We start from the raw sequence: 22,760 nt of genomic DNA, 5'->3' as shown, positions 1-22,760 counted from the left end.
GAAATTACCGATTTCTGCCCAAAGTTTGTGCTTAGGGAGGTTAACTGAAATGTTACCATCAAAACCTGCTAAGGCAGCTTGGAACTCGGCGTCCTCAGCCAGCATCCAAGCTAAATTGTCCTTCGTGGCTGGAATGTAGATGACCGCTGGATCCCTTCCATCCAGTTCCTGTAGTCGAGCTCTGCCTTTAATAACAAGCTTAGCAAACATTTCATTAATTGTCCATACAGTTTTAGGTGGGGTGTGGGGCAGAAATAGCCATTCTAGAACCAGCAGTGGGTCCTTTTCAGTCTGGTCCCACTGAAACAAGACTGCAAATGGCTGATACCTGCTGGGAACTAAGGCCAGGCAGATTTGCAGTTCAGGATCTCTCCTTCTGCTCTGCCTAGATTCTATCGCCTTGGCACAAATGTCTAAAGCCTGTTTGGCCTCTGCTGTCAGAGCCCTGTTAGACGTTAGATCAGAGTCCCCCTTTAGTAACACAAAGAGAGGGTGTAGCTCCTCTGTGGTTAAGCCTAGAATAGGCCTTAACCAATTAATAGCTCCCAGGAGTTTTTGCAACTCATTTAAGGTTAAAGTGTCCTTTACCTCGAGTTGCAGTGGCTGTGGGGAAATCTGTTGCTGCGTGATTCTCCATCCAAGATAGCTCCAGGGCTGCGATCGCTGGATTTTCTCTGCTGCAACCTGTAAGCCTGCTTCTTGGACAGCATCAGTCAAGGCAGTAACAACAATTTGCAGTTCATTTTCTGTGGCCATGCTTATTAAAATATCATCCATGTATTGGTATATTATTGCAGAGGGGAAACGCTTTCTGATGGGTTGAATAGCATTTGCAACTACTGTTTGGCATATGGTTGGACTGTTCTTCATCCCCTGAGGGAGAACAACCCAGTGATATCTTTGCATAGGCTGTTTAATGCTGGGATGGAAAATGCAAACCTTGGGGCATCCTCGGGGTGCAGGAATATGGTAAAAAAGCAATCCTTTAAATCAATTATTGTCAGAGGCCAGTTCGCTGGGAGCATCGCAGGTGAGGGTAATCCTGGTTGCAATGCCCCCATAGACTCAATGACTGCGTTTACTGCCCTGAGATCCTGAATCATCCTCCATTTGCCAGTTTTTTTGGGAATGCAAAATACAGGAGTGTTCCAGGGACTATTTGTTGGCACAATGTGTCCTGCTTCTAATTGTTCCTTTACAAGCATTTTTAAATGTTCAAGCCTTTCTTTTTTCATGGGCCACTGGTCTACCCAGACCGGCTGGTCACTTTTCCAGACCAGCTTAATCAGTGCTTGGGACGGCTGACCAATGGCCCCTATTGAAAAACCTGGCTGCTTGCAGGAGATATTTGCATTACTGTGCCAAACTGTGAAAGTATATCACGTCCCCACAGAGAGCAAGGGATTGGGGCTATGAATGGAGCTACCTTTGCTAATTGTCCCTCTGGTCCCAAGACAGTGAGTACTTGAGCACTCTGTCTGGGTCTTTGTGTACCTCCTACCCCTTGAATGGTTGCAGCTGGGCAAACAGTAGGCCAGTCAAGTGGCCATTCGGAGTCCTTTATGATGGAGACATCGGCTCCCGAGTCCAAAAGGCCTGTAAATCGGTGCCCATTAACCTGGCACGTCATGAGCGGCTGTGTGGCTGTGATGGCTGCTGCCCAGTAAACTTGTGGGTGTCCCGTGCTGCCAAAGGCCCCTGAACCCCGCTCCCTCCCCCCCTCCCCTGCAGGCGACGCACTGTAGAAGGGGATTAACTGAGCAAGCTTCTGTCCTTTCGGGATGAAGCAGGGGGGTGAAGGGGTCCAAGCCATTATTAGAATCTCACTATGAGAATCTGAATCTATTACACCTGGCAGCACAAACAAACCCATTTTGGTGGTGGAGGATCTTCCAATCAGCAGTGCATGTACCCCTGGATTAAGGGGACCCCAACACCCAGTCGGGATTAGCACTACCTCAGTGGAAGTTATGAAGACTGTGTCCCTGTTGGATAAGTCCAGCCCAGCGCTGGCTGGGGTGGAGGGGCACAGAGCGCTGGCTGAGCTGGGGGGGCGCAAATCGCCAGCCTGTTCCCTTGTGTCGCATGTGATTGCTGTACCGGGGCGTGCGACAGCGCCCCTCGCCTCCAGTTTTTTGGCATCCTCCTTGCTTTGGGTTGCTTTCGAGGTGCCACTGCTAGAGGTTTCTGAGGGCAGTCCCTTTGGAAGTGGTCGGGGGCCCCACAAATGAAGCAACCTTCTCTGGGTCTGGCCCCCTGCTGTGTTCTTAACTGAGTACTCAGTGCTACTGCTAGTAAATCTGTTTGGTGTGTTAAAGAACTCACCCCTTGGCAGGCACGAACTAATTCTGAGATGCTACAAGTTTCCCTTTTAGGAAGGGTTTGCAGAACTCTTTTACAATCAACATTAGCATTTTCGAAAGCCAGTCTTCTGCTAAGGATTTCTCTGGCTTCCTCATTTTCAATCTGCCTATCCAGAGCAGATTGCAGCCGATCTAGGAATTGTGTGTAAGGTTCTGTTGGGCCCTGCATTATTTTTGTAAATGACAAGTTTGTGTCTCTGTCTGATGTGGGTAGTTTTCTCATTGCCCGCATGGCATGTTTTGCTATGACTTCGTATACTTCTCTATTGTACTGGGTTTGTGCATCTATGGAACGATAATTCCCATCCCCTGTGAGTTGGTGTGCTGATACCCCTGCTTGTGGGTCATTAGAATAAGCGGAACAGATTTCTCTAAAATCGTTCAGCCATACATTGTACTGTGTGTTAGGGAGGCTTATTTGTAACAGGGTTCTCCAGTCATGAGGCATGAAGATGTATGTGGAACTCAGCGACTCTAAAAATGCAAGCGTGTTAGGGGATGATACACCAGTTTCCCTTATTAGCTGTCTCAGTTCTTTGGTTAGTTCATGTGGCAATGGTTGGAACCTGCGGCTTTGACGTGGACCGATAATTACTGGACATGCTTGTATAACTTGTAAGTCCCCAGTACGCAATGACTCTTCTCTGCATAAAGCCCATCTATCAATTGTACCCTCTCGGTATGTCACTTCATCCCTTGCAGGCGGAGCTATCCCGAAATCCCCCTCCTCCTCCCCCCATTCCTCCCATTCCCCCCCCCCCGCAGCTTCGGCGAAAGCGGCTGCCTGTGGGTGGGCGGTGGTGGGTGGGGAGTACGGCGCAGGGGCGGGGAAGGACGGGTCGGTGTCCGTATCGCGTGGCGGGCGAGATGGTGGTGCCCACCCCTGGGCGTGTGCTCGGCGTTCATGCGCGGGATGGGTTGGCAAGTAAGCTGGGTTAGCCCCCCCCACTCCCGTCACGGGACCCCCTGCTGCTGTCCCACTGACTGGAACCTCGCATCTGGGGCCCCGCTCCCTCCCGCCGGTCCATGTCCCTTGGGCTCCCGGTTCCCTTCCCCGAAGTTGAATTGTGAACGGCTCCACTCCCTCCCCCCGCCGCGCTTTGTGTGTTTAAACTGCGGCGCGTAAAAGTGGGGCTGCTGGTTGCAGCATGAGTGGGGGTGTATGAGTTCGTCGTTCTTTTATGGGATCTGCTTAATGCAGTCATTATAGCTTGCCAGGCTGGGTAAGAATGGTTTGCTTGGGAGTCTCCTCCCTGAGCCTTGAGTTTGATAAGATTGCCTATTTTGTCCCATATGTGAATGTTGAGGGCTTCAACCAGAGGTAGTTCTGGTACGGCTGCCTTAATGAGTCGCACCAACTCTGATAATTCAGCCCTTGTAACCTGAACGTAATAAGGATTCAGCAGAGCAGCCAGTGCTTCTGTGTCCCATGATAGTTCGGTGGGGAAGAAGTTTCCCATGTTACCTTTGGGTCTCTGCGTTGCTAGCGTGCGCTGCTGAAGAGGGTCTGTTGGTTTGGTGATTTGTGTTGGCTCTCTGTCGGCTGGGCTGTGGAGACCCGGCGGCGGCGGCTGATGTCCCGGTGCAGGCAGCAAGCGGCAGCGCAGAGCAGCGGCAGGCATGGGCAGCTGTAGCGACGGGCGCGGGGGCTGGCTGTAGAAGCTGCGGCTTGGGGCTGCGGCAATCGGCGTGCGCGGGCTGCAAAGCGGCAAACGAAGTGGCGGCGATGGCGGCGGCTTCTCAGTCACGTGGTGGCGGCTCGGCGTGGGTCCAACTCTGTCTCCGGTGAGCGCAGCGTCCGCAGAGGCGGCGGCGACGGGGCACGGGGCGCGACCCGCGCAGGCGGCAGCAGTGGCGGCTCCGGGGGCTCCCGTGGTTCGATGGGCGGCGCGGGGATCGGGGCGCACTGTATTGGAAGGCGCGGCACGGCGCCTCGGTAAAGCCCGCGCGGTTTGAATGCAGCGCAGGGCTTTTTTTCCGGCAGTGCTTTTTAAGCACGCCGCAGGGACAGTCAGCGGTGGCGAGCAGGCGGGGAGCCGCGGCCAGTTTCTGCTGGACAGAAAACTGGAACGGGGACTCCGCGGGGGTCAACGGTGGCTGGGGTTGCTAGGACGCGGCAGCGGCAAGCCGCTTCTTGCACATGGTCCACAGCAGTCGGTAGCGGAGAGCCGCTTTACCAGATGACCGACACTCAGGGGACTGACAGGCTTTTCCCTGACGATCTTAAGGTGCTCTGCGGCCCAGTTCTCCAAGCTGCAGGCACGCTTTCGCCCAGGGAGCAGTCTTGGGCATGCGGAATGTGTCCCAGTCAGACTCACCGCTTTTGATGTTGCATTGACCCTCTCCGCTCTCTCTGGTGGCTGCTTTGACCTCTCGGTTTCTTCTTCAACTTCTTTCTTCTCTTCTTCCGTGCACTATCCTAATATTTTTTGAGCTCGCTAAACTAACTGTCCGTCTCTTAGATGCCACTAAGAGCACGGTTTATTGACGTCAAGGTTTTTTGTGGTCAAGACTCCCGTCTCCGAAAAACCGAGATGATCCTGGAGTCACCAGCTGATTTCCTGATTCAGGATAAATATCTCGCTTAATATAAGCTAAAAATGTCCCTTTCGGATTGCCATATGTAGCAGGGGACCCTTGTATAACAAGGAAATGAATGAACTCCTCGTGGGTGGTGAAACAAAGAGAACTTTATTCAAAATTCCCACTCTTATATCCCTGTGTACCATGTGACTTCTTCAGCCAATAGAGTTATATGTGACTGCACATGTCCTCTCGGGCCCATCGCCCTGGCACATCCCTTGTGCCTCCAGACACACCTCCCACAGGTGGGCACTCTCCCGTCCCAACCCTTGGCTTCCCTGCCGGAGGGCTCCTGTCCTGCTCTGTCCAGCACAGCTGAACCTCTGGGCTGGCACAGGGGACACTTCACAGAGCTGCCCTTTCAAGCAGCGCTGCCCTGCTCTCAGCACAGATCTTGGTGGGGTTTTTAAAGATGAGTCTGTGTGTGAAGTCATCTTCAAGGCAGCCCAAGGGAAAGTGCAGGGCAGACGGGAAACAGACTGAGAGGCACTGCAGCTCTCCTGGCTCTGCAATAAGCAATGAAGAGCTCAACCCTTCTGTCTGTCCTGTCTCAACACTCTTCAGATTGGTCATCAGAAAAATTAGCCCCTAAAAAAACACCCCACAGGTGTTATGACTGTAACCAAAAAAACCAGTCAAAATGATTTTAAGGATACTCTGTGCCTCTCTTCTGCAGCCCAAATTGCTCCAAGACAACAGAACAGGAATTGAACTTTTCCATCAAAGCTGCATTCCATGTGACATTCCCTGTAATCACGAGAGCTGTCCCAAACCAGCTCCATGTCTGCACTGCAGCAGAGCAAAGCTGAGTCCTTGGCAGCACATGGCCAGAGCTCCTGCTCGTCACAGCACCCTCAGAAAGCACCCTCAGAGCCTTTACTTGGAGGGGATTTCCCTGAAAACTGCCCTGGCTTTGCTGAGAGGGGGCTGTCTTAATTGTTCCCTGTGCTTTCCTTTTCTGAACAGACCCTGTCCTAAGGAACAGCAAATGTCCAACAGCAGCTCCCTCATCCAGTTCCTCCTCCTGGCATTCACAGACAGGCAGGAGCTGCAGCTCCTGCACTTCTGGCTCTTCCTGGTCATCTCCCTGGCTGCCCTCCTGGCCAACAGCCTCATCCTCAGCGCTGTAGCCTGCGACCACCACCTGCACACCCCCATGGGCTTCTTCCTGCTCAACCTCTCCCTCACAGACCTGGGCTGCATCTGCACCACTGTCCCCAAAGCCATGCACAATTCCCTCCATAGCACCACAACCATCTCCTACATGGGATGTGCTGCACAGGTCTTTCTGCTCTTCTTCTTCCTTGGAACAGAGTTTTCCCTCCTCACCATCATGTGCTACGACCGCTACGTTGCCATCTGCAAACCCCTGCACTACGGGACCCTCCTGGGCAGCAGAGCTTGTGCCCACATGGCAGCAGATGCCTGGGCCGCTGGGTTTCTCAGTGCTCTGCTGCACACAGCCAATATATTTTCCCTGCCCCTGTGCCAGGGCAATGTCTTGGGCCAGTTCTCCTGTGAGGTTCCCCAGATTCTCAAGCTCTCATGCTCCAAATCCTACGCCAGGGAACTTTTACTGTTTAGTGCCTGTTTAACATTTGGTTGTTTCATTTTCATTGTTTTGTCCTATGTGCAGATCTTCAGGGCTGTGCTGAAGATCCCCTCTGAGCAGGGACGGCACAAAGCCTTTTCTACGTGCCTCCCTCATCTGGCTGTGGTCTCCCTGTTTGTCAGCACTGCCACATTTGCCTACCTGAAGCCTCCCTCCATCTCCTCCCCATCCCTAGATCTGATTGTGTCAGTTCCGTACTCGGTGGTGCCTCCAGCACTGAACCCCCTCATCTACAGCCTGAGGAACCAGGAGCTCAAGGATGCCATGAGGAAAATGATGATCAGATGCTTTTCAGGAGTAACAACCTGCCTCTCTTCTGCAGAACACTCATTCTGTGACCCTTTACTGGCCCAGCCTGCTTTCTAAATCTTTTAAAAGTGGCAGTGGGGGAGTTTTCCTACATTTTTTCCTCTTTTAATGTTGTTAACACAGAAATTTATTATTCATCTCATACCTCTTTGTTTTGATCCACAATTGTGGAAGTGAGGAATCATTCTCTGTGTGCATTTAAACAAAGTAAAAGTTCCTGCACCAACTTCTTTGTCAAACATCCTGCCTTTGTTATTCTGTACATGAGGAATCACAATCTCTGAGTAGAATAAAGGACTTGAATTTTTTTTTCCAGATTCTCCCTCTAAGAATTTCCCTGAGGTTGGAGGGCAGTGCCTGTGTGCAGAGGAGAAGGGGTAAAGAGTCCTGGTACAGGAGCACTGCCAGGGAGCAGCAGCTCTTGGCCTTTTCAGAGGTGCTCTTTTCCCACTGCCTCCCTCCCCTTTCTGCTCCTTGCCCAAGGCCTGAGTGCTCTGGCAGCTCAGTCCCTGCTCTGTATCAGTCCTGTGACCATGGGCAGGGACAGGCCCTGGGCACTGCTGGGACAGAGATGGGCTCCTTAACATCATTTCCATCAGGAAAGATGGTTCCCCCAGGCAGTTCCTGAAGACTCTGTTCTTTTTAAAGGTTGGTGTAAAGAACAGGGCCAAGGAATAGACTCTCCAAAGTCTCACTTGCTTTGCTTCTTTCCCCATTCAGTCCCTGCAGTGAGAGAAGTGACTCACTGGGGTACTTGAGAAACTGAGGGCTGGGTCAGATGTTCTGTGCTGGTGGCTGATGGCAAATGGTCTCCAAGTCACCTGCCTGGGGCTCTGCAGCTTGTGAGGGCTCTGATGGCAGGTGAGGACTTGTCTGTAGGAACTCAGGAAGTGCAGGAGAGCACAGAGGATCTGCAGGGACAGCCCGTCCCATCCAATCAGCAGGGAATGGAGCCCTGGAGCAGAATCCTGCCCAGGGTGGAGTTACCCAGAGATCAAGTCCTAAATCTGCCTGTGAACTGGTAAAGGAGAGTTCTGCAGCCCCAGGGGATGCAGCAGGAACAGAGAAAGGACTCTGGTCAGTGACTTGTCTGACCCACAGTGAACTCCCCTTGTGCCTCCCCATTTCAGGGAGGGCTGTACCAGAGCCAGGGGTGGGCTGCAAAGGCAGACATGGAAGCAGTCTGCAAACAGGGCAGCAAGGAGGGTTGGGAGAGTTCCAGACTGCTCAGGATCAGCAGGGAAGGGGATAGGGCAAGTCCTCCTGCAGCCATTCCCAGGCATGGGAAGGACAAGGCAGGGATTACAGAACCCCTGTGGGAGGGAAAAGAAGGGTGCCCAGACTTCAGCAAGGCCCTGGACATGGTCTCCTGTGATCTCCTTAGAGCCAGACTGGTGAGAGCTGGACTGGACAAGTGAACCATGTGGTGGGTGGGAAGTTGAATGACTGATGAGGGTCAAAAGTCATGGAACAAATTCCTCTTGGCAGCAACTCCCAGGTGACATCCATCAGAGACCAGCCCTTGACAATTCCTCTGGAACATCTTTATTATGTCTCTGGATGATGGGATGAAATGCACTTTCCACTCCTTTGTGGATGAGGCCAAGTTGCAGCAAGTCTGTGAGAAACCTCATCCAGTTAATGGTGATTTGTACAAAAAATGTGGTCAAGATGACTGAGTTGGATAAACTTGTCCTGCCATCAAGTGCCCAGCAAGGCCCAAGACAATGAAGAAAAAACTCATGGATCAGAGGAAAGGAAAATCAAAAGGAGGGAAAAAGACCAAACACAATCAAGGCAAACCCAAACAAACACAGAATGACAGAATATGCTGAGGTGGAAGGGACCCACAAGGATCATCCAGTCCAACCCAACTCTTCCATTGCCATCTGCCCCCACCCCAGCAGGCTCTGGAGCAAAGCACGGCTGAGGTCCAGCCCAGGTCTGCTCTGACACAAAGAACCTGCAGTCAGGGACAGGAAGAGGACAAAGTCTTGTTTAACCTGCCTGAGGAATAATGGGATCAATGACCTCCTGTATTCCTGGGCACTTGAATGACCCTGTGCATCAGGTTTGGTAGCAGTAAGGGGGCTGCAGGTTTCCCTTAGGGAAGAGGAGATCAAGAGTTGACTCTGTGTCAGAGTGAGCCAGTTTCAGGTGGCTCCAAAATGGACCAGCCAGTGCCCAAAGCTGAGCCAAAAAGCAATTCCAGAGGCACCTGTGTGATAACCCTTTGGAAAAAGGATAAAATCCAGGGTGCTGTAACCCAGAGAGGAGTGAGAGAAATGTGGGAGAAACAACCCTGCAGGCACCAAAGGGAGTGGAGAAGAAGGAGGAGTGGGAGAGCCTTGGTGGGCACCTGGCAGCCAAAAGCCAACCCCCAGCCCTGAGAGCCACAGCTGAGCCCAGCACAAAAGATCCTTTAGGTCTGGAGGTTCTTTGCAGCAGCTTTTTAGCAGAGCTGCCAGCTGGGCCATCAAAGGGGATGCTCAGCTGGGTCTGAAACATGTGGGATCCTTGTCAGCCTTGGCTCTGTAGGAAAGAACTATAGAATCCTAAATCGTTTGAATCAGATGGGACCCTTATAGGACATCTAGTCCAATCCCCCCACAATGAAAGGGTTCACGTTCAACTAGATCAGGTTGCTCAGAGCCCTTTCTAAACTGGCCTTGAATGTTTCCAAGGGTGGGGCTTCTATGACCTCTCTGGGCAACCTGTGCCAGTGTTTCACCACCCTCAGTGTAAAATATTCTTCCTTATATCTAGTTCCAATCTGCTCTTTTTTAGTTGAAAACCATTATCACTTGTCTTATTACAACTAAGTCTGTCCCCATCCTTCTTATATGCATGATCTCAGGAGCTCCTGACAAGCCTTGACCAAACCAGCTGAGCAATGAAGAGCCCCTGGAATGGACCAGGGTGTGGGGAAGTGTCCCTGGACTGGACCAGGTGCTCCTGGATGATACAGGTGGGAACAATCCAGAGTGGAACAGTTGGGGAACACAGGATAATCAGTCATCCCATGAAAGCCTTGGAACATTTCCTGCCTGAATCACAGCCCTAATGGAACAGTTTGGATACAATTCCCAAATACTGTGGAAACTCCAGTCATTCCTGACACCAGGATGGAAATTCAGCAGATAACTAAAGCCAGTCACCTTGAGAGCCCACAACCAGCAGGGCTGAGGGAGGCCCTGGCAGCTCCCCAGCACCTCCCTCTCAGTGGGACACCTCTGGCAGCCTCTCCCAGCTCAGGAACCCTCCAGTTTGCGACACTCCAAAGATTGTCCCTGATGGCCAGGACAATTCTGATCCCCCTCAACAAACACTCCACCAGCTGGGACCCTTGTCTGCTGGCAAACACAAAGGCATTTGTGGCAGTGTTCCCCCAACAACAAGGAGAATTTGGAAGAGGGACCTTTCCACACCCAGCTCTTGATGTGTCCACACATCTCTGCCTGGATGTGGGTGTGAATTGACTGTGGTGTGAAGGTTGTTGTTGTGAATCTATAATTCAGTCACTGTTAAATATGTGGCAAACGCTATTGAATCCCTTGAAAACTGCTCAACTGGTCAATGATTAAGTGCTAGTAATGTCTTTTGCACCCTGACCTTCTTGCAACCCAAGGCTCTGTGTAAATCATTCCCTTTCATAAAAATATGTATTTTTTTCATGACATCCACTTTAAAACCTTCCTCCTTAGCTAAACTACATAACAACTCTAATTAGTTGTTGATGTCTTGAAAACAATTAAAGAAAGAAAAATAATTTGTTTTTCAATGTTTTAATGGGTCCCACAGTGTGTTTGGAGCTGCATCAGGTGTCAGTCCAAGATGGGCCATGTCAGAACTGGTGAGGCTGGGGGGTGAGGAGCAAGGTTGATCATCCAGGGTCAGTCTGGATCTCCTGAGGAGACACTCAGCATCAAGATCACTTGGAGAACACCTCTATCACCTCCTCCCTGATTTAAAAAATATCCATAATTGAACTAAAAAAAAAAAGTACAAACTTTGAAGAATTGTTTTGAAATTGTCTTGAAGACAATTAAAGGAAAACAAAGAGATCCTGAGGGATTTCTGCATTTTAATGAGCCCCACGGTGTGTTTGCAGCCCAGCCCATGGTCCTGAGGTACTGAGAGAAGATTGAAGCAGCTGCTGAAGAAGTCAGAAGCCAAACTCCAAGTGCCTTGAAGCATTGCTGGGCCCCACTGAGGGCAGGCACTGACAAAGCCTCCCCAGGGACTCCTTGGAGCAGCTCCTTGGAGGCCAGGAGTGCAGGCAGACAAAGGCTCTGGGCAGGCCCCTGCAATGCTGAGCAAAGCCTGCCTTGGTTTTGTGGAGCACAAAGGCCAAGGCCTGAGCCCCAGGCCCTGGCCCAGCAGATCCTGTCCCTCCCGGCTGGCTCAGGGCTGTTTGGGGGGCACTGGGATGGGAGGGGGAGGAACAACAAAGGCCCAAAACTGGGCAACCCCTGCCAGGCTCCTGAGGGAGGGGCGAGGCAGAAACCAAGGGCAGAACCTGCCAGGCAAGTTGCTTGTGGTGGCCTGAGTGGCAGAGGCAGCTGCCAGAGGCAAGGGGACAAAGGCCTGGGTGCCTTTGGGCCTTGCAGCCCTGCCAGAGCCCTTGGCCATCTCTCCTGCAGGCTGTCCTGCCCTGGCCCTGCTGCTGCTCTGGCCTTGCAGGCTGCACACACCCCTCCTGCTTTCCCACCCCCTCCCATCAGCATTTCCAGACCCTCCCTGATGTCTCTGCACCAGCTCTGGCTGTTGCCATGTGCACTTGGCCTTATTACCTTGGATCCTGGGCCCCTGTGCCACAGGACATCCCTCCCAGAGCCCAGGCCCTTCTCCTGGGGTCACTCCAGTCTGGAGTTCTGGGTTTGGGCTTTGCCTTTGAGGTCAGGTTGAGGTTGCGATTAGAGAAGTGGATTCCTTTCAGTGAGTGCGGCAGCACTTTTGGATTGGGGCTTGAGGTCAGAAACAGTGTAAAAGTTCATCAGGAGTGTTTGCACAGTCAGTGTTTCAGCACCCTCAGCCTTAACTGAACTTTTTTTTACTTCATAGAAATCGTTCCCCTCTGTTGGATAAGCCCCTCTTTCCTTCCCCAAATATCCAGTCCTTTTTGTCTCAGTTCCTCCTAATCTCCCCCAAACTTCCATCTGGGGGGGCTCAGCTCTGTGATGACACTGTGCAACCTCATGGAATCAAGGGGCCATTGTGGCACTGCAGGGCCTCATGGAAAGAAAGGAACAAAGGGACACTGTGAAATCTTGTGGAACCAGGGGACCATTTAACATCTGAGGCCTTGGAGAACAAAAGGAACCCTGAAACATTTTGGAACCTCATGGAACCAGGGGGGCGTTGTATCACTGCAGTGCCTCATGGAAACAAGGAAACCCTGGGACACTGCAAATCAAAGAGGCATTGTGACACTGAAGGCCCTATGGACCCAAGGACACTGTGGAAACTCATGGAATCCAGGGGCCAGTTTGGCACTACAGGGCCCTATGGAGCCAAGGGAACCCATGGACAAATTGGAACCTCATGGAATCAAGGGGCCATTGCGATCCTGCAGGGCCTTATGGCCCCAAAGGGACCCTGTTCCACTGCGGACCGTCGTGGAACTAAAGGAACACAGGGACACTGCGGAACCTTGTGGAATCAGGAGGGGGCCTCGTGGAACCAAGGGGCCATTGGGACACTGTGGAAACTCCTGGAATCAAGGGGCCATTGGGACACTACAAAGCCTCACTGAAGCCAAGGAATTCTGAGACTGTGCATCCTCATGGAACCAAGGGGCCATCAGGATATGCAGGGCCTCATGGAACCAAAGTATTCCTGAGACAGTTTGGAACCCCATGGAATCAAGGGTCCATTGGGACATGTGGGGCCTCCTGGAAGCAAAGAAACCCTGAGAAGTTTTGTGAGAACAAGTTAAGGCAGCAGCAGCTGCATTCAGTTAATCAGGATCCAAAAGGAGTGTTTTGGCCTTGACTGGTGTTTTCCATCCAGAGAGTGCTGTTTGCCAAAGTGGAAACCACTTGGAACGCTCTGCGTGGTAGCCTGTGTTTTTCTCTGGTGGCTGAACACAGCCAGCACATGAGGGGAGGGGAATGTGTGGGATCAGGGCACTGCTTTGGATTATCTGTTGTCATAAGATAGGTACATGGAGATTGTTTTGATATATGTTTAAGTCTTCCTTGAAAATATAACTGATAGAAAACAATGTAAAAGAAAAAAAAAGGGAAAAAAAGAAAAAGAAAAAAGGAAGAAAAATAAGAAAAAGGAGAAAAAAAAGAGAAAATAAGAATGGGGAAAAGGGAAAAAGAGAAAACAGGAAAAAGAGGGGAAAAGAAGGGAAAAGAAAGAAAAAAGAAAAAAGTGAAAAAAAAGACAAAAAAAGAGAGAAGAAAAAGAAAAAATAAAAATAAAGATGACAGAAAACCAAAAAAACCATAAATGTGGTCTTATCACTTGTGCCTATCCCAGGTGCAAGAAATGTGTGCTCTGTATTAAAAACCATACTTTTAAAACAGAAAAGGAAGAATGTGACACCCCAAGTAGACAGAGCTGTATTTGCACTTAGTTTTTTGAATTTAGATCAAGAAGTACTGAATAAAAACCCACAAGAAGACACCTAATGACAAGATCCTATGGAGTGCTCAGTGTGGGGAAGGGTTGTGCTTGTGTTCTGTCTCCCACAGGACCCTGCTGGCTTCCAGCCCCTCTGATGGAACCTTATCCTGAGTGGACACGGCCCACAATCCGATCCTGCAGATGCAGAGGCTGTCCCTCAAGAATCCTGGGAGGAGGCAGGGAATGCTGAGCAGAGCAAGCCCTGCCCGGATGTCCCATCAGGAAGACACTGTTCTTGGAATTCACTGGATCTACCAACTCTTCCTGACTGGCTTAATGACTCAGTCGTAGTGTGTCCTTGTCACTCAGATCCCTTCTTGGCCACACCTGACGTTGTGATTTGTGTGACTGACAATACCTTTAACACCCCTGTAAGTAATCCTTGTTATTTCAGAGTTATCACAGATCAAAACGTACCTACCCTCCATTTATCATTAATAATTCCCATGGGCAGAAGAGCCAAACTGGGGCTCCCAGGGAACCTAAGCAGAAGCTGGGAGGATAATGCAGGATACAGTGAATGAAACTGTGAAATGCAGAAATCCTCAGTGGAGGGCTGATTGCTTGGATCATCTCTGCAGCAATCCCGGCAGCTGCCGCAGCCACGGCTCCTGCTGCCATTCAGTGCAGGCCATGCCTGCAGTGCCAGTGTATGGGCACTGTGGCAGCATCAGGAGCAGGGGTTTCAGAATCTGTCTGGTTTCAATATTCCGAGTCCTCAGGAAGCACATGGGACAAGCCCCAAGACAAGGAGCCGGGTCCTGGCCCTCTTGGCCGTGAACTCTGCGTGTCCAAACAAAACAGGGGCAGAGGTGGGACCAAGTGGAGTCACTCGGCACCTGCACTGAGTTCATGGGAATGCAAAGGGAGGATGGACCTTGGCTGAGTGCTTGGAGAGAGAGAAGGTTGTTTCTCCAAGTGGAAATGCACTTGAACCAACCTGCACGACCAGCCTGTGTTTTTCTCTGGTGGCTGAACGCAGCCAGCACATGAGGGGAGGGGAATGTGTGGGATCAGGGCACTGCTTTGGGGCCATGCTGGGAATTCCAATGGACTAAAAGACAAACACGGGGTGCTGCTCACGAGAGAAGAGGAATAAAAGGGGACACGGGACAGTGTCAGTGTACAAGTCCCACAATGGAACTCTGTGTGTGCAGCCTCATTTTATCCTTCAGCGCCCACAGGAGAGGGGGAAAAAAGTGGGGGTTGGGACCCTTAAACTGTTCATGGGGGGAAATTGCAGATTGAGGGGGCAATGGGAAAGTGGAAGAACAGGGAGAAGGGTGGAAAAGGGTGGGTGGTCTGGCAGGTCTGACAGTCCCATGGGGGTCTTTGGACACACGGTGATTGGCAAAGGGGAGTGGCCCCCTGAGCTCCCAACTTCCTGTGGGGTGCTAGGGGCTGATGGATCCAATCTCAGCCTTGGATTATGCCAAAAATTGCAGTATAGAGGGATTATAGAGGTGTGACTGAACCACTTTTGTCCCATAGGTTTAATGATGGCAAATCAGATCTATTGATAGAAATGAATTTATTTAGGGTTACAAATGATCAGACAAAAGATCTTCATCACAATTATTTACTGCACAATAGAAACACTAAAACTACCAGGAGTACAGGGTAAGATAGGACAGTGTTCTATGCTAAAGCAATTGTTGAAGCAATTCTACTCAAGCTGGCACAAAAGCAATAATTCTTAATTGGAAATGGATGGGACTCCCCCAGACCAATGCTGGTGGGGAGATCTCTGCTCTCAACCTCCAGCAGTGACCTTGGGGGGTCCCCAGCCAAGGCAGGAATCTCCACACAGCCCCCAAGAAGGGTTCTGTTGAAAGAAGCTGCCCAAAAGGGATGGACTGACAGTCACTGGACTCCAGGGGTTGCCTCACCATCAGGGGCTTCATTCGGGGTGGAAGCAGCAGCAGAAGCTCTTCCAGCAGTCGGAGCACTAGGGCTTCTTTTATTGGTGGGTCCTTTGGTGTTTGGTCAAGGTTGAGCTGTGGGTGAAACTCTTCCCACACTCCCCACACTTGTAGGGCCGCTCCCCAGTGTGGATGCGCCAGTGGGTGACGAGGGTGGAGTTCCGGTTGAAGCCCTTCCCGCAGTCGGTGCAGCGGAAGGGCCTCTCATCTGTGTGTACCCGCTCATGCAAGAGGAGACTCCCACTGGTCTGAAACCTCTTCCCACATTCCAAACACTTATAGGGTCGTTCCCCAGTGTGGATGCACCGGTGGGTGAGGAGGTTGGAGTTCTGGTTGAAGCCCTTCCCGCAGTCAGTGCAGCGGAAGGGCCTCTCATCCGTGTGCGTCCGCTCATGCAGGAGGAGATGTGAGCTGGTCTGAAACCTCTTCCCACATTCCAAACACTTGTAGGGTCGTTCCCCAGTGTGGATGAGTTGGTGGGTGCGGAGGTGGGACCTCTGGCTGAAGCTCTTCCCACATTCCCCACACATGTAGGGCCGTTCCCCCGTGTGGATGCGCTGGTGGCGGATCAAGGTGGAGCTGTCTCTGAAGCTCTTCCCACATACCCTACACATGTAGGGCCGTTCACCAGTGTGGATGTGCTGGTGCTTGAGGAGGTCAGTGCTCTTCCTGAAGCTCTTCCCACATTCCAAGCATTTGAAGGGCTTCTCCCTGCTGGGAGGCTGCTCAGGCACCACCAGCTCAGAGCTCCCCCTCAAGCTCCAGCTGCCTTCCCGGCACAGGTTGGCTCTTTCCTCCTCAGAGCACCCTGGGATGGCTTTGGAGACCCTCCTGCAGGAGGATCTCCGGCCCTTTTCCGCCCCGCGGCCTTCCTGCGCCGGGGAGCCCTTCAAAACGGCCTCTCCCACCAGGGTCTCACGGGGGGATTTGTCCTCCGGGCTCTCCATCCTCAGCTCGGGGCCTGGGGCAGGAAGCAAGAAGGACAGGGAGGGGATTTGCCTCCGGCCCACAGGGAAGGCCAAGGACATCCCCCCAACTCCGGCCCCGGCAGGACGGCGGCGCCAGCGGGGTTGTCCTGCAGCCGGGGCCATGCTCGGCTGACAGAGCCAGCACAACACCCGCCCAAAGGGACACTGACTGCCTCCTCACCTGCCTGGGGGGCACAAGGCATCTTCCTCTTCCTCGCAGCCTCCTCCTCCATCTGCCCAAGCTTTGGGAAGGACAGATCCTGATGGGGGGGAAAACAAGGGCTGAGCACGTTGGCTTGGGGGTTCCTCCTGCCCAAGTCCATCTCTAGAACTCACCGTGCATCCTGTGACCATAAAGACCTCCAAAACACCAAGATTCAGCCCAGAAAAACCCAAAACACCAAGACTCACACAAAAATTACTCAGAAATAGCAAGAAGACCCTTACCCCCTCAAATTGCAAAAAGTTGAAATTTAGCTAGAAATACTCCAAAATATTAAGATTAGCCCAAAAAATCTCTCCCAGAAGTTCCCCGTCATTCATCTCTCCCCTCTGGAACTCAGAAGGTCTCTCCTCTCTGGGATGCTGAGGTCCCACTTAGGGATGCTGGGAGTGTTGGGGCTCCCAAGGGTCCCTTCTCTTCTGACTCTTGCCTTACGGGTGCCACGTTCCCAGACATTCCCCCTCTCCAGGTTCTCCACTCTGTTGTCTCGGGGACCCCAGAGGTCCCCACTGTCCACGCTTCCCCTTCTCCGCTTCCCCCGTTTCAGGCTCCTGGGTCGCTTCTCTCGCCCCTTTCCCATCGTGGCCGCTCCACTCACCTGACAGCGGCAGGAAGGGCAGGGACAGGGGCGGAGCAGGAACACGAACAGCAGGAAAACAAGCACCTCCCCCCCCATCCCGTGGGTGCTCTGGAAGGGGGAACTCGTCCCAAATATCCTCGGGGGAGTGCGGGGGATCGGGACATACTCAGGCTGCCAGCACAGATTTCCCTGCAAAGTCTGCAGGGAGTCAAGCTCTGGAGAGGAGATTGTGCCCCATGGATGGGATTGCAGAGGGGCCCTCAGGTCCCCAGCAGGAATCAGCAACCAGGAATAGACACAAAATGCCCCCCCAAAGAGTTCTGGGGGAGTGTACTGCAGGAAGGGGACAGTGCCACACCACCAGGGCACGGTTGGTAAGTGGGAGGCTGCTCTAAAGGTATGCAAGAGGTCTCGTGCTCTGCTCGGCCCCAGCACTGGCTGGTACCAACACCCCCTGCTGCCACAGGCTGTGCCCTCACCCATGGCCCTGCCTGTGGCCCTGTCCCTTGGCTCTCTCTCTGCCAGCTCAGTGTGGGGCACACGGGCTGGGGGTCCCTCCCAAGCCCCCCGGGCAGCCGGCGTTGACTGGGGGGACCTGACCCACACAAGAGTTTCCCGGCCCCCCCAGGGCTCCCCTGCTGCTGCCTCTGCTCCTGGCCCTGCCTTTGCTGCTCCCTTGCCTGGGGCAGCGGCTGCAGGGGGGGGATGGCAGCAGCTTCAGCTCCACGGCACTTCCTGGGGGGAGCTCAGCCCGGGGGGGACGGGCAGGGACCTGATGGGGATGGACAGGGGCCCAGCAGGGACAGACAGGGCCTGCAGGGGAAGGCACAGGGACAACCTGGCTCCCCACACTGACACTGCTGTCTCTGCTCCTCCTTGCAGGCTCCGTGGCCAGGCACAGTTTGTGTTCCTGGGTGCCCACCATCTCAGCACTTGGAGACGCTCAAATCAGCGCCTGCAGCTCTGCAGCAAAGCCCCAGCTCACCTGGCACACAGGGGATGGACACAGCACCTTCTCAGGGATGGGCACTCACAGCTTCTGTCTCTTCCCCACCACGGGGCTCTCCTTCCTCAGCAGCACCTCTGCCTTGCACTTATTCTCAGCCTCACCTCAGGGACAGCTCTGGGCTCACCTCTGCGCCACTTCTCAGCCTCACCTCAGGGCCTGGGCTCAAGGACAGGAACCTGCAGGGAGGGGACATCATGTGCAAGCTGAGGGCTGCCTGCTTGCACTGGCCTCTGGGCTTTTTTCTCCTTCTACAACCAGCCCACAACTTAGCCTGCTTTTCTAACACCACACATTTACACACTAACCTTGGAGATACATATGGACAGACATCTCTATCACCCTGGGGATAGAGCCTCAAGCATGTGCTGCCATAGGAATGGGAATCAGAGAATCACAGAATCAGCTGGGTTGGAAAAGACCTCCGAGATCATCAAGTCCAACCCTTGATCCAACCCCGCTGTGCTTCCCAGACCATGGCACTGAGGCCACATCCACTCTCACCTTCAACACCTCCAGGGACGCTGACTCCACCCCCTCCCTGCCCAGCCCATTCCAAGGCCTGATGACTCTCTAGACAAAAAATTGCTTCCTAATATCCAACCTAAACCTCCCCTGGCACAGCTCAAGACCCAGCCCTCTTGTCCTACTGTTGCTTCCTGGCAGAACAGCCCCACCCCCACCTGGCTACAACCTCCTGGCAGAGAGTTGCAGAGAGTGATGATTCATCCTGGGGACCTAAAGGGAGCCTCTGCAATCCCATCCATGGGGCACAATCTCCTCCCCAGAGCTTGACTCACTGCAGACTTTGCAGGGAAATCTCTGCTTGCAGCTGCATCCTGAGCCCAAGGTCAGTTTGTATCCCCAAGTGCTGATCCAATGGGTGCCCTGGCATTGGAGCCTGGGCTCTAATTAATCTCTCCTGTGCTGCCAAACAGCAGGAGCTGTATGGCCAAGGGACAAACTCTGTGATCCCTGTCAGTGTCCATGGTCCCTGTCAGTGTCCTTCAGGGAAAGTGGGAGGAGGAAATGAAGAAACTGGTTTGGAACTAAACTGGTTTGAAAGTGGGAAAAACCTCCTTTCATGGAAATAAAACTTAGACAGTTTTTCCTGGGCTGAACAACCTCATTCAGGGATGAAGGACTGGGACTTCTGTGGACACTTGTGCTGGTTTCTTTGGACACTTGTGTTCCTTCAGAGAGCCCCTGGAAACACTCTGCTGTTCACTCCCAGTGCCACCAGTGCCTGGGTCCTGTCTGCAGCAGCAGATTGCAGTGGGATGGGAGAAATGCTTTTCTGAGCCTCTGGGCTGGACACAGGCACAGCCTGACCCTGAACCCAAGGGAAACAAAGACAAATTCCACGGCTTTAGCTGGACCAAGGTTGGGGGGGTTTCCTGAGGGCAGCACTACACCAGACTTTTGTGTGTGTGTGAGACAGGCAGAAGCACAAATGCCTGCACAGCCCAGAGCAGTCAGTGTGGGGCTGTGCTTGCTGCTGCAGAGACCCCCAGGGAACAAACCCAGGCAATACTTTGGGTTTATTCCTTGCTCTGTCAGTGGAATAGAATGTTCCATAGGAGTTCTGTCCCCCTCTGTGGCACCGGGTGGCTCGAAGCTGAAGAGAGAGGGGGGTCAAGTGCAAGGTCCCTTCTGAAGTGTGTGTCCCTAAGGAGGACACTTGCCTTATTATTGCTTATTATGTGTAATATCTTACAGATCTATCATACAAGAGCTAAAGATGGATTCTATAGAATATGTGCCATATATATGATACAGAATATATCTGATTATTGCTTTATCTGTCTGTCCAGACAGATATTGTGTATGCAGAGAGATTGTATTTGAGGGATATGTTCCTCTCAATACCCTGTGAGCTCCACTCCCAAGGCCAGCAAATTCCTGAAGCTCCCCCTTCTGTGCCCTGCAGGTTTTGGCAGATTTGCAAGAGCAGGGGAATCATTCCCTGCAGCCCCTTTGCACTGTAGGAAATGGGAGCCCTGTGCACATCCTGCTGCCTCCAGATTCCATTCTGGGTGTGGGAACGACCCTGTGGGGAGCAAAGAAATGCCTGGTTCTGCAGGAGCTGCAGATGCTCAAGGGGCACCAGGACCAACTCAGGGGCCTGGGGGGGCCTGGGGGGCTTGGGGGTCTGGGAGGTCCTGGGGGAGCTGGGGAGGGGCTTTGGGGATTGGGGGTACAGACCAGGACAGACCAGTACTGACCAGTACCTCCTCACTACTCCCCAGATCTCTCCTGGAGCTGGGCCACGTTGTCATGGGACACCTGAGCCCCCCCCCAGTGCCCTCCTAGTGCAGCCCAGTTCCCCCAGTACAGCCCACTGTGTTCCTGTCCCAGGGTGCCGGGTGATCTCTCTTAGAGGGGGGTTGGAAGGGATTTGAAAGGGGGCTGGGGGAGATTTGGGGGGATCTGGGGGTGGTTGGAGGTGGTTTTGGGGGTCTTTGGGTGAGTTAAAACAAGTTCTGGGGGCATTGGGGCATCAAAGAGATCTGTGGAAGGAGGGGATTAAAAGGGAAAATGGAGGTTAGGGGACATTTGGGGGGGGTTAAAGGGGCCTGGAGGGGCCCTCAAAACCCCTGAAATCCCCCCTCGACACATCAAAAGCTTCTCAAGGTCCCCTCAAATGCCCTCAGAGACCTCATCCCTCCCCAGCACCCTCTAAACCCTCTCAGTGACCCGCAAAACCTACCTGGGACCCCCCAGTCCCCTTTAGGGACCCCCCAATCCCCCTCAGAGACCCTCAAAACCGTCTAAGACCCCGTAAACCCCCTAGAGACCCCAAAACTGCCTAAAAGGTCCCGCCAGGACCCCTAAACATCCTCAGAGACCCCCAAACCCTACCTGGTACCCCCCAAATCTCCTCAGAAACAAAAACCCCCTCAGAGACCCCCAAACCCCTTCATGAACCTCCAACCACCCCCTGAGTCCCCTCAGGACACCGAACTCCCTCAGGGACCCCTCAAAACCTCCTCGGTTATCCCCGAACCCCCCCGCTAAACCCTCCCGAGCCCCCCCGGGGGGACTCACAGCACTCAGAGCGAACCGCAGGCCCCGCCGCCATCACCGAGTCCCGGCTGCGCGCGCACCGCGTTCAGAGAGCGCCGCCGCAGCCAATCAGCGCGCGGCCACGCCCCCGCAGCCCCGCCCCCGCCCCTGCCGCGTTGGCTGCCGGGAATCGGTGATGGCGGCGGGTCGGTCGGTGAGCTCTGAGTGCAGGCGGGGGGTGCGGGAGAGCGGGGTCTGGGGATCCCCTCGGGGGCTGCGGGGAGCGCGGGTGAGGGGGGAAAGGCTGGAGGGCTCGGGAGGGTTTAGCGCGGGGGGTTCGGAGGTTCCCGAGGGAACAGAGCGCAGGGCCTTGGAACCCTCTCGGGGGCCGCGGGGCCCGGAGGCCTCCCAAGAACCCGGATGTTCGATTCGATTCCTGAAAAAGTCCCTCGGAAAAAAAATTCAAAACCACCCAACCAAAAAAAGAACCCTAAAAAAAGGAAAAGTGAGAAAAAGGTCAGGAAAAAACTGCAAGGGCCAGGATGATTTTATTGCTTTGCTTCAGTTTTTCCTTGGTCTCCTCCTTCTCAGATTCTTTGCTCTCTTCCTTTACAGAAAGCTCTTCTGCTGTTCTGTGGTTTTGTGGTCCCTTAGGGGCTTTTAGAGGTCTCTGAGGAGGTTTTGGGGGGTCTCTGAGGAGCTTCGGTGTCGAGGGGGGAGGTTAAAGGTCCCTGAAGGGGTTTGGGAATCCCTGAGGGAGTTTTGGAGTCTCCGAGGGAATTGGGAGGTCCTGGGGGGCCTTGGGGGGAGGGTCTTTGAAAGAGTTTTTGAGGTTTCTAGGGGGATTTCGGGAGTCCCAGACGGTTTTGAGGGTCCCTGAGGGGGTTTTTGGGGTCCCTGAAAGGGCCTCGGGGGTCCCAGGTGGGTTTTGCAGGTCACTGAGAGGGCTTAGGGTGTCCTGGGGGGGAGATGAGGTCTCTGAGGGGATTTAGGGTGTTTTTGAGGAGGTTTTGATGGTTCCAGAGGTGGATTTCTGAGGGGGTTTCTGGGGTTTTGCCTGGATTTTGGGGGGTCTCTGTGTCAGTCCTGTCTGGCCACGGCCAACTAAAACTCCTATGAGGCCATTTCCCATCCCACCACAACGCCTCTGCCAGCCCAACGGACCAACCCCAGGGAAAGGGGATCCCAATTCCCCACTCGAACCCCAGAGACTCTCAAAACTCAGCATACAGAGACTCAGCATACAAAGACACCCTTTAGGTGTCACCTAAAGCCCAGCAGTGGGGTTCAGGGGATCTCCCAGCCTCCAGGGGAAGGGTCCTAGGGGTGCCCCCAAAGTGCGGGGGGGAGATGTAGCAGAACCGGATAAGGGGATCCCAGTGCCCTCAGTATATCCCAGTGACCTCCCAGTGACCCTCAGTGTGGCCCAGTAACCCCTTCAGTGACTACCCAATGTATCCCAGAGACCTCCCACTGCCCCCCAGGATGGCCCAGTGATCCTGCAGTGAGCGCCCAGTAACCCCCAGTATGGCCCAGTAACCTGCCTGTGTCT

The 22,760-nt window shown here is 53.3% G+C and overlaps 2 protein-coding genes across 2 annotated transcripts; one reads left to right on the top strand and one right to left on the bottom strand.

The window, feature by feature from the left end:
- Positions 1-5,718: 5,718 nt before the first annotated feature.
- LOC135406390 (olfactory receptor 14C36-like) lies at positions 5,719-6,924 on the top strand. The gene has a single exon (XM_064640789.1). It carries the CDS (start codon positions 5,770-5,772, stop codon positions 6,922-6,924), a length of 1,155 nt encoding a protein of 384 aa, XP_064496859.1. The 5' UTR covers positions 5,719-5,769.
- Positions 6,925-15,216: 8,292 nt separating this feature from the next.
- Positions 15,217-16,650, bottom strand: LOC135405397 (zinc finger protein 239-like). Its single transcript, XM_064640093.1, has 2 exons — positions 16,575-16,650; positions 15,217-16,386 (listed from the first exon to the last, which is right to left on the bottom strand). The coding sequence occupies exons 1-2, from the start codon at positions 16,624-16,626 to the stop codon at positions 15,464-15,466; spliced, it is 975 nt and encodes a 324-aa protein (XP_064496163.1). The 5' UTR covers positions 16,627-16,650; the 3' UTR covers positions 15,217-15,463.
- Between the last annotated feature and the right edge of the window lie 6,110 nt (positions 16,651-22,760).

The sequence above is a fragment of the Pseudopipra pipra genome, chromosome W (genome assembly GCF_036250125.1).
Source record: "Pseudopipra pipra isolate bDixPip1 chromosome W, bDixPip1.hap1, whole genome shotgun sequence".
In the NCBI taxonomy this organism is placed as follows: Eukaryota; Metazoa; Chordata; class Aves; order Passeriformes; family Pipridae; genus Pseudopipra; species Pseudopipra pipra.
The sequence above is the reverse complement of the archived record's forward strand: the minus strand, read 5'-3'. Positions and strand labels throughout refer to the sequence as shown.

Excerpts from the sequence above, each read along its gene's own strand:
- LOC135406390 (XM_064640789.1), top strand. The coding sequence starts at position 5,770 with ATGGCCAGAGCTCCTGCTCGTCACAGCACCCTCAGAAAGCACCCTCAG.
- LOC135405397 (XM_064640093.1), bottom strand. The coding sequence starts at position 16,626 with ATGGAGGAGGAGGCTGCGAGGAAGAGGAAGATGCCTTGTGCCCCCCAG. Across the intron at positions 16,387-16,574 it reads GCCTTGTGCCCCCCAGGCAG|GCCCCGAGCTGAGGATGGAG; the intron begins GTGAGGAGGCAG and ends TTCCTGCCCCAG.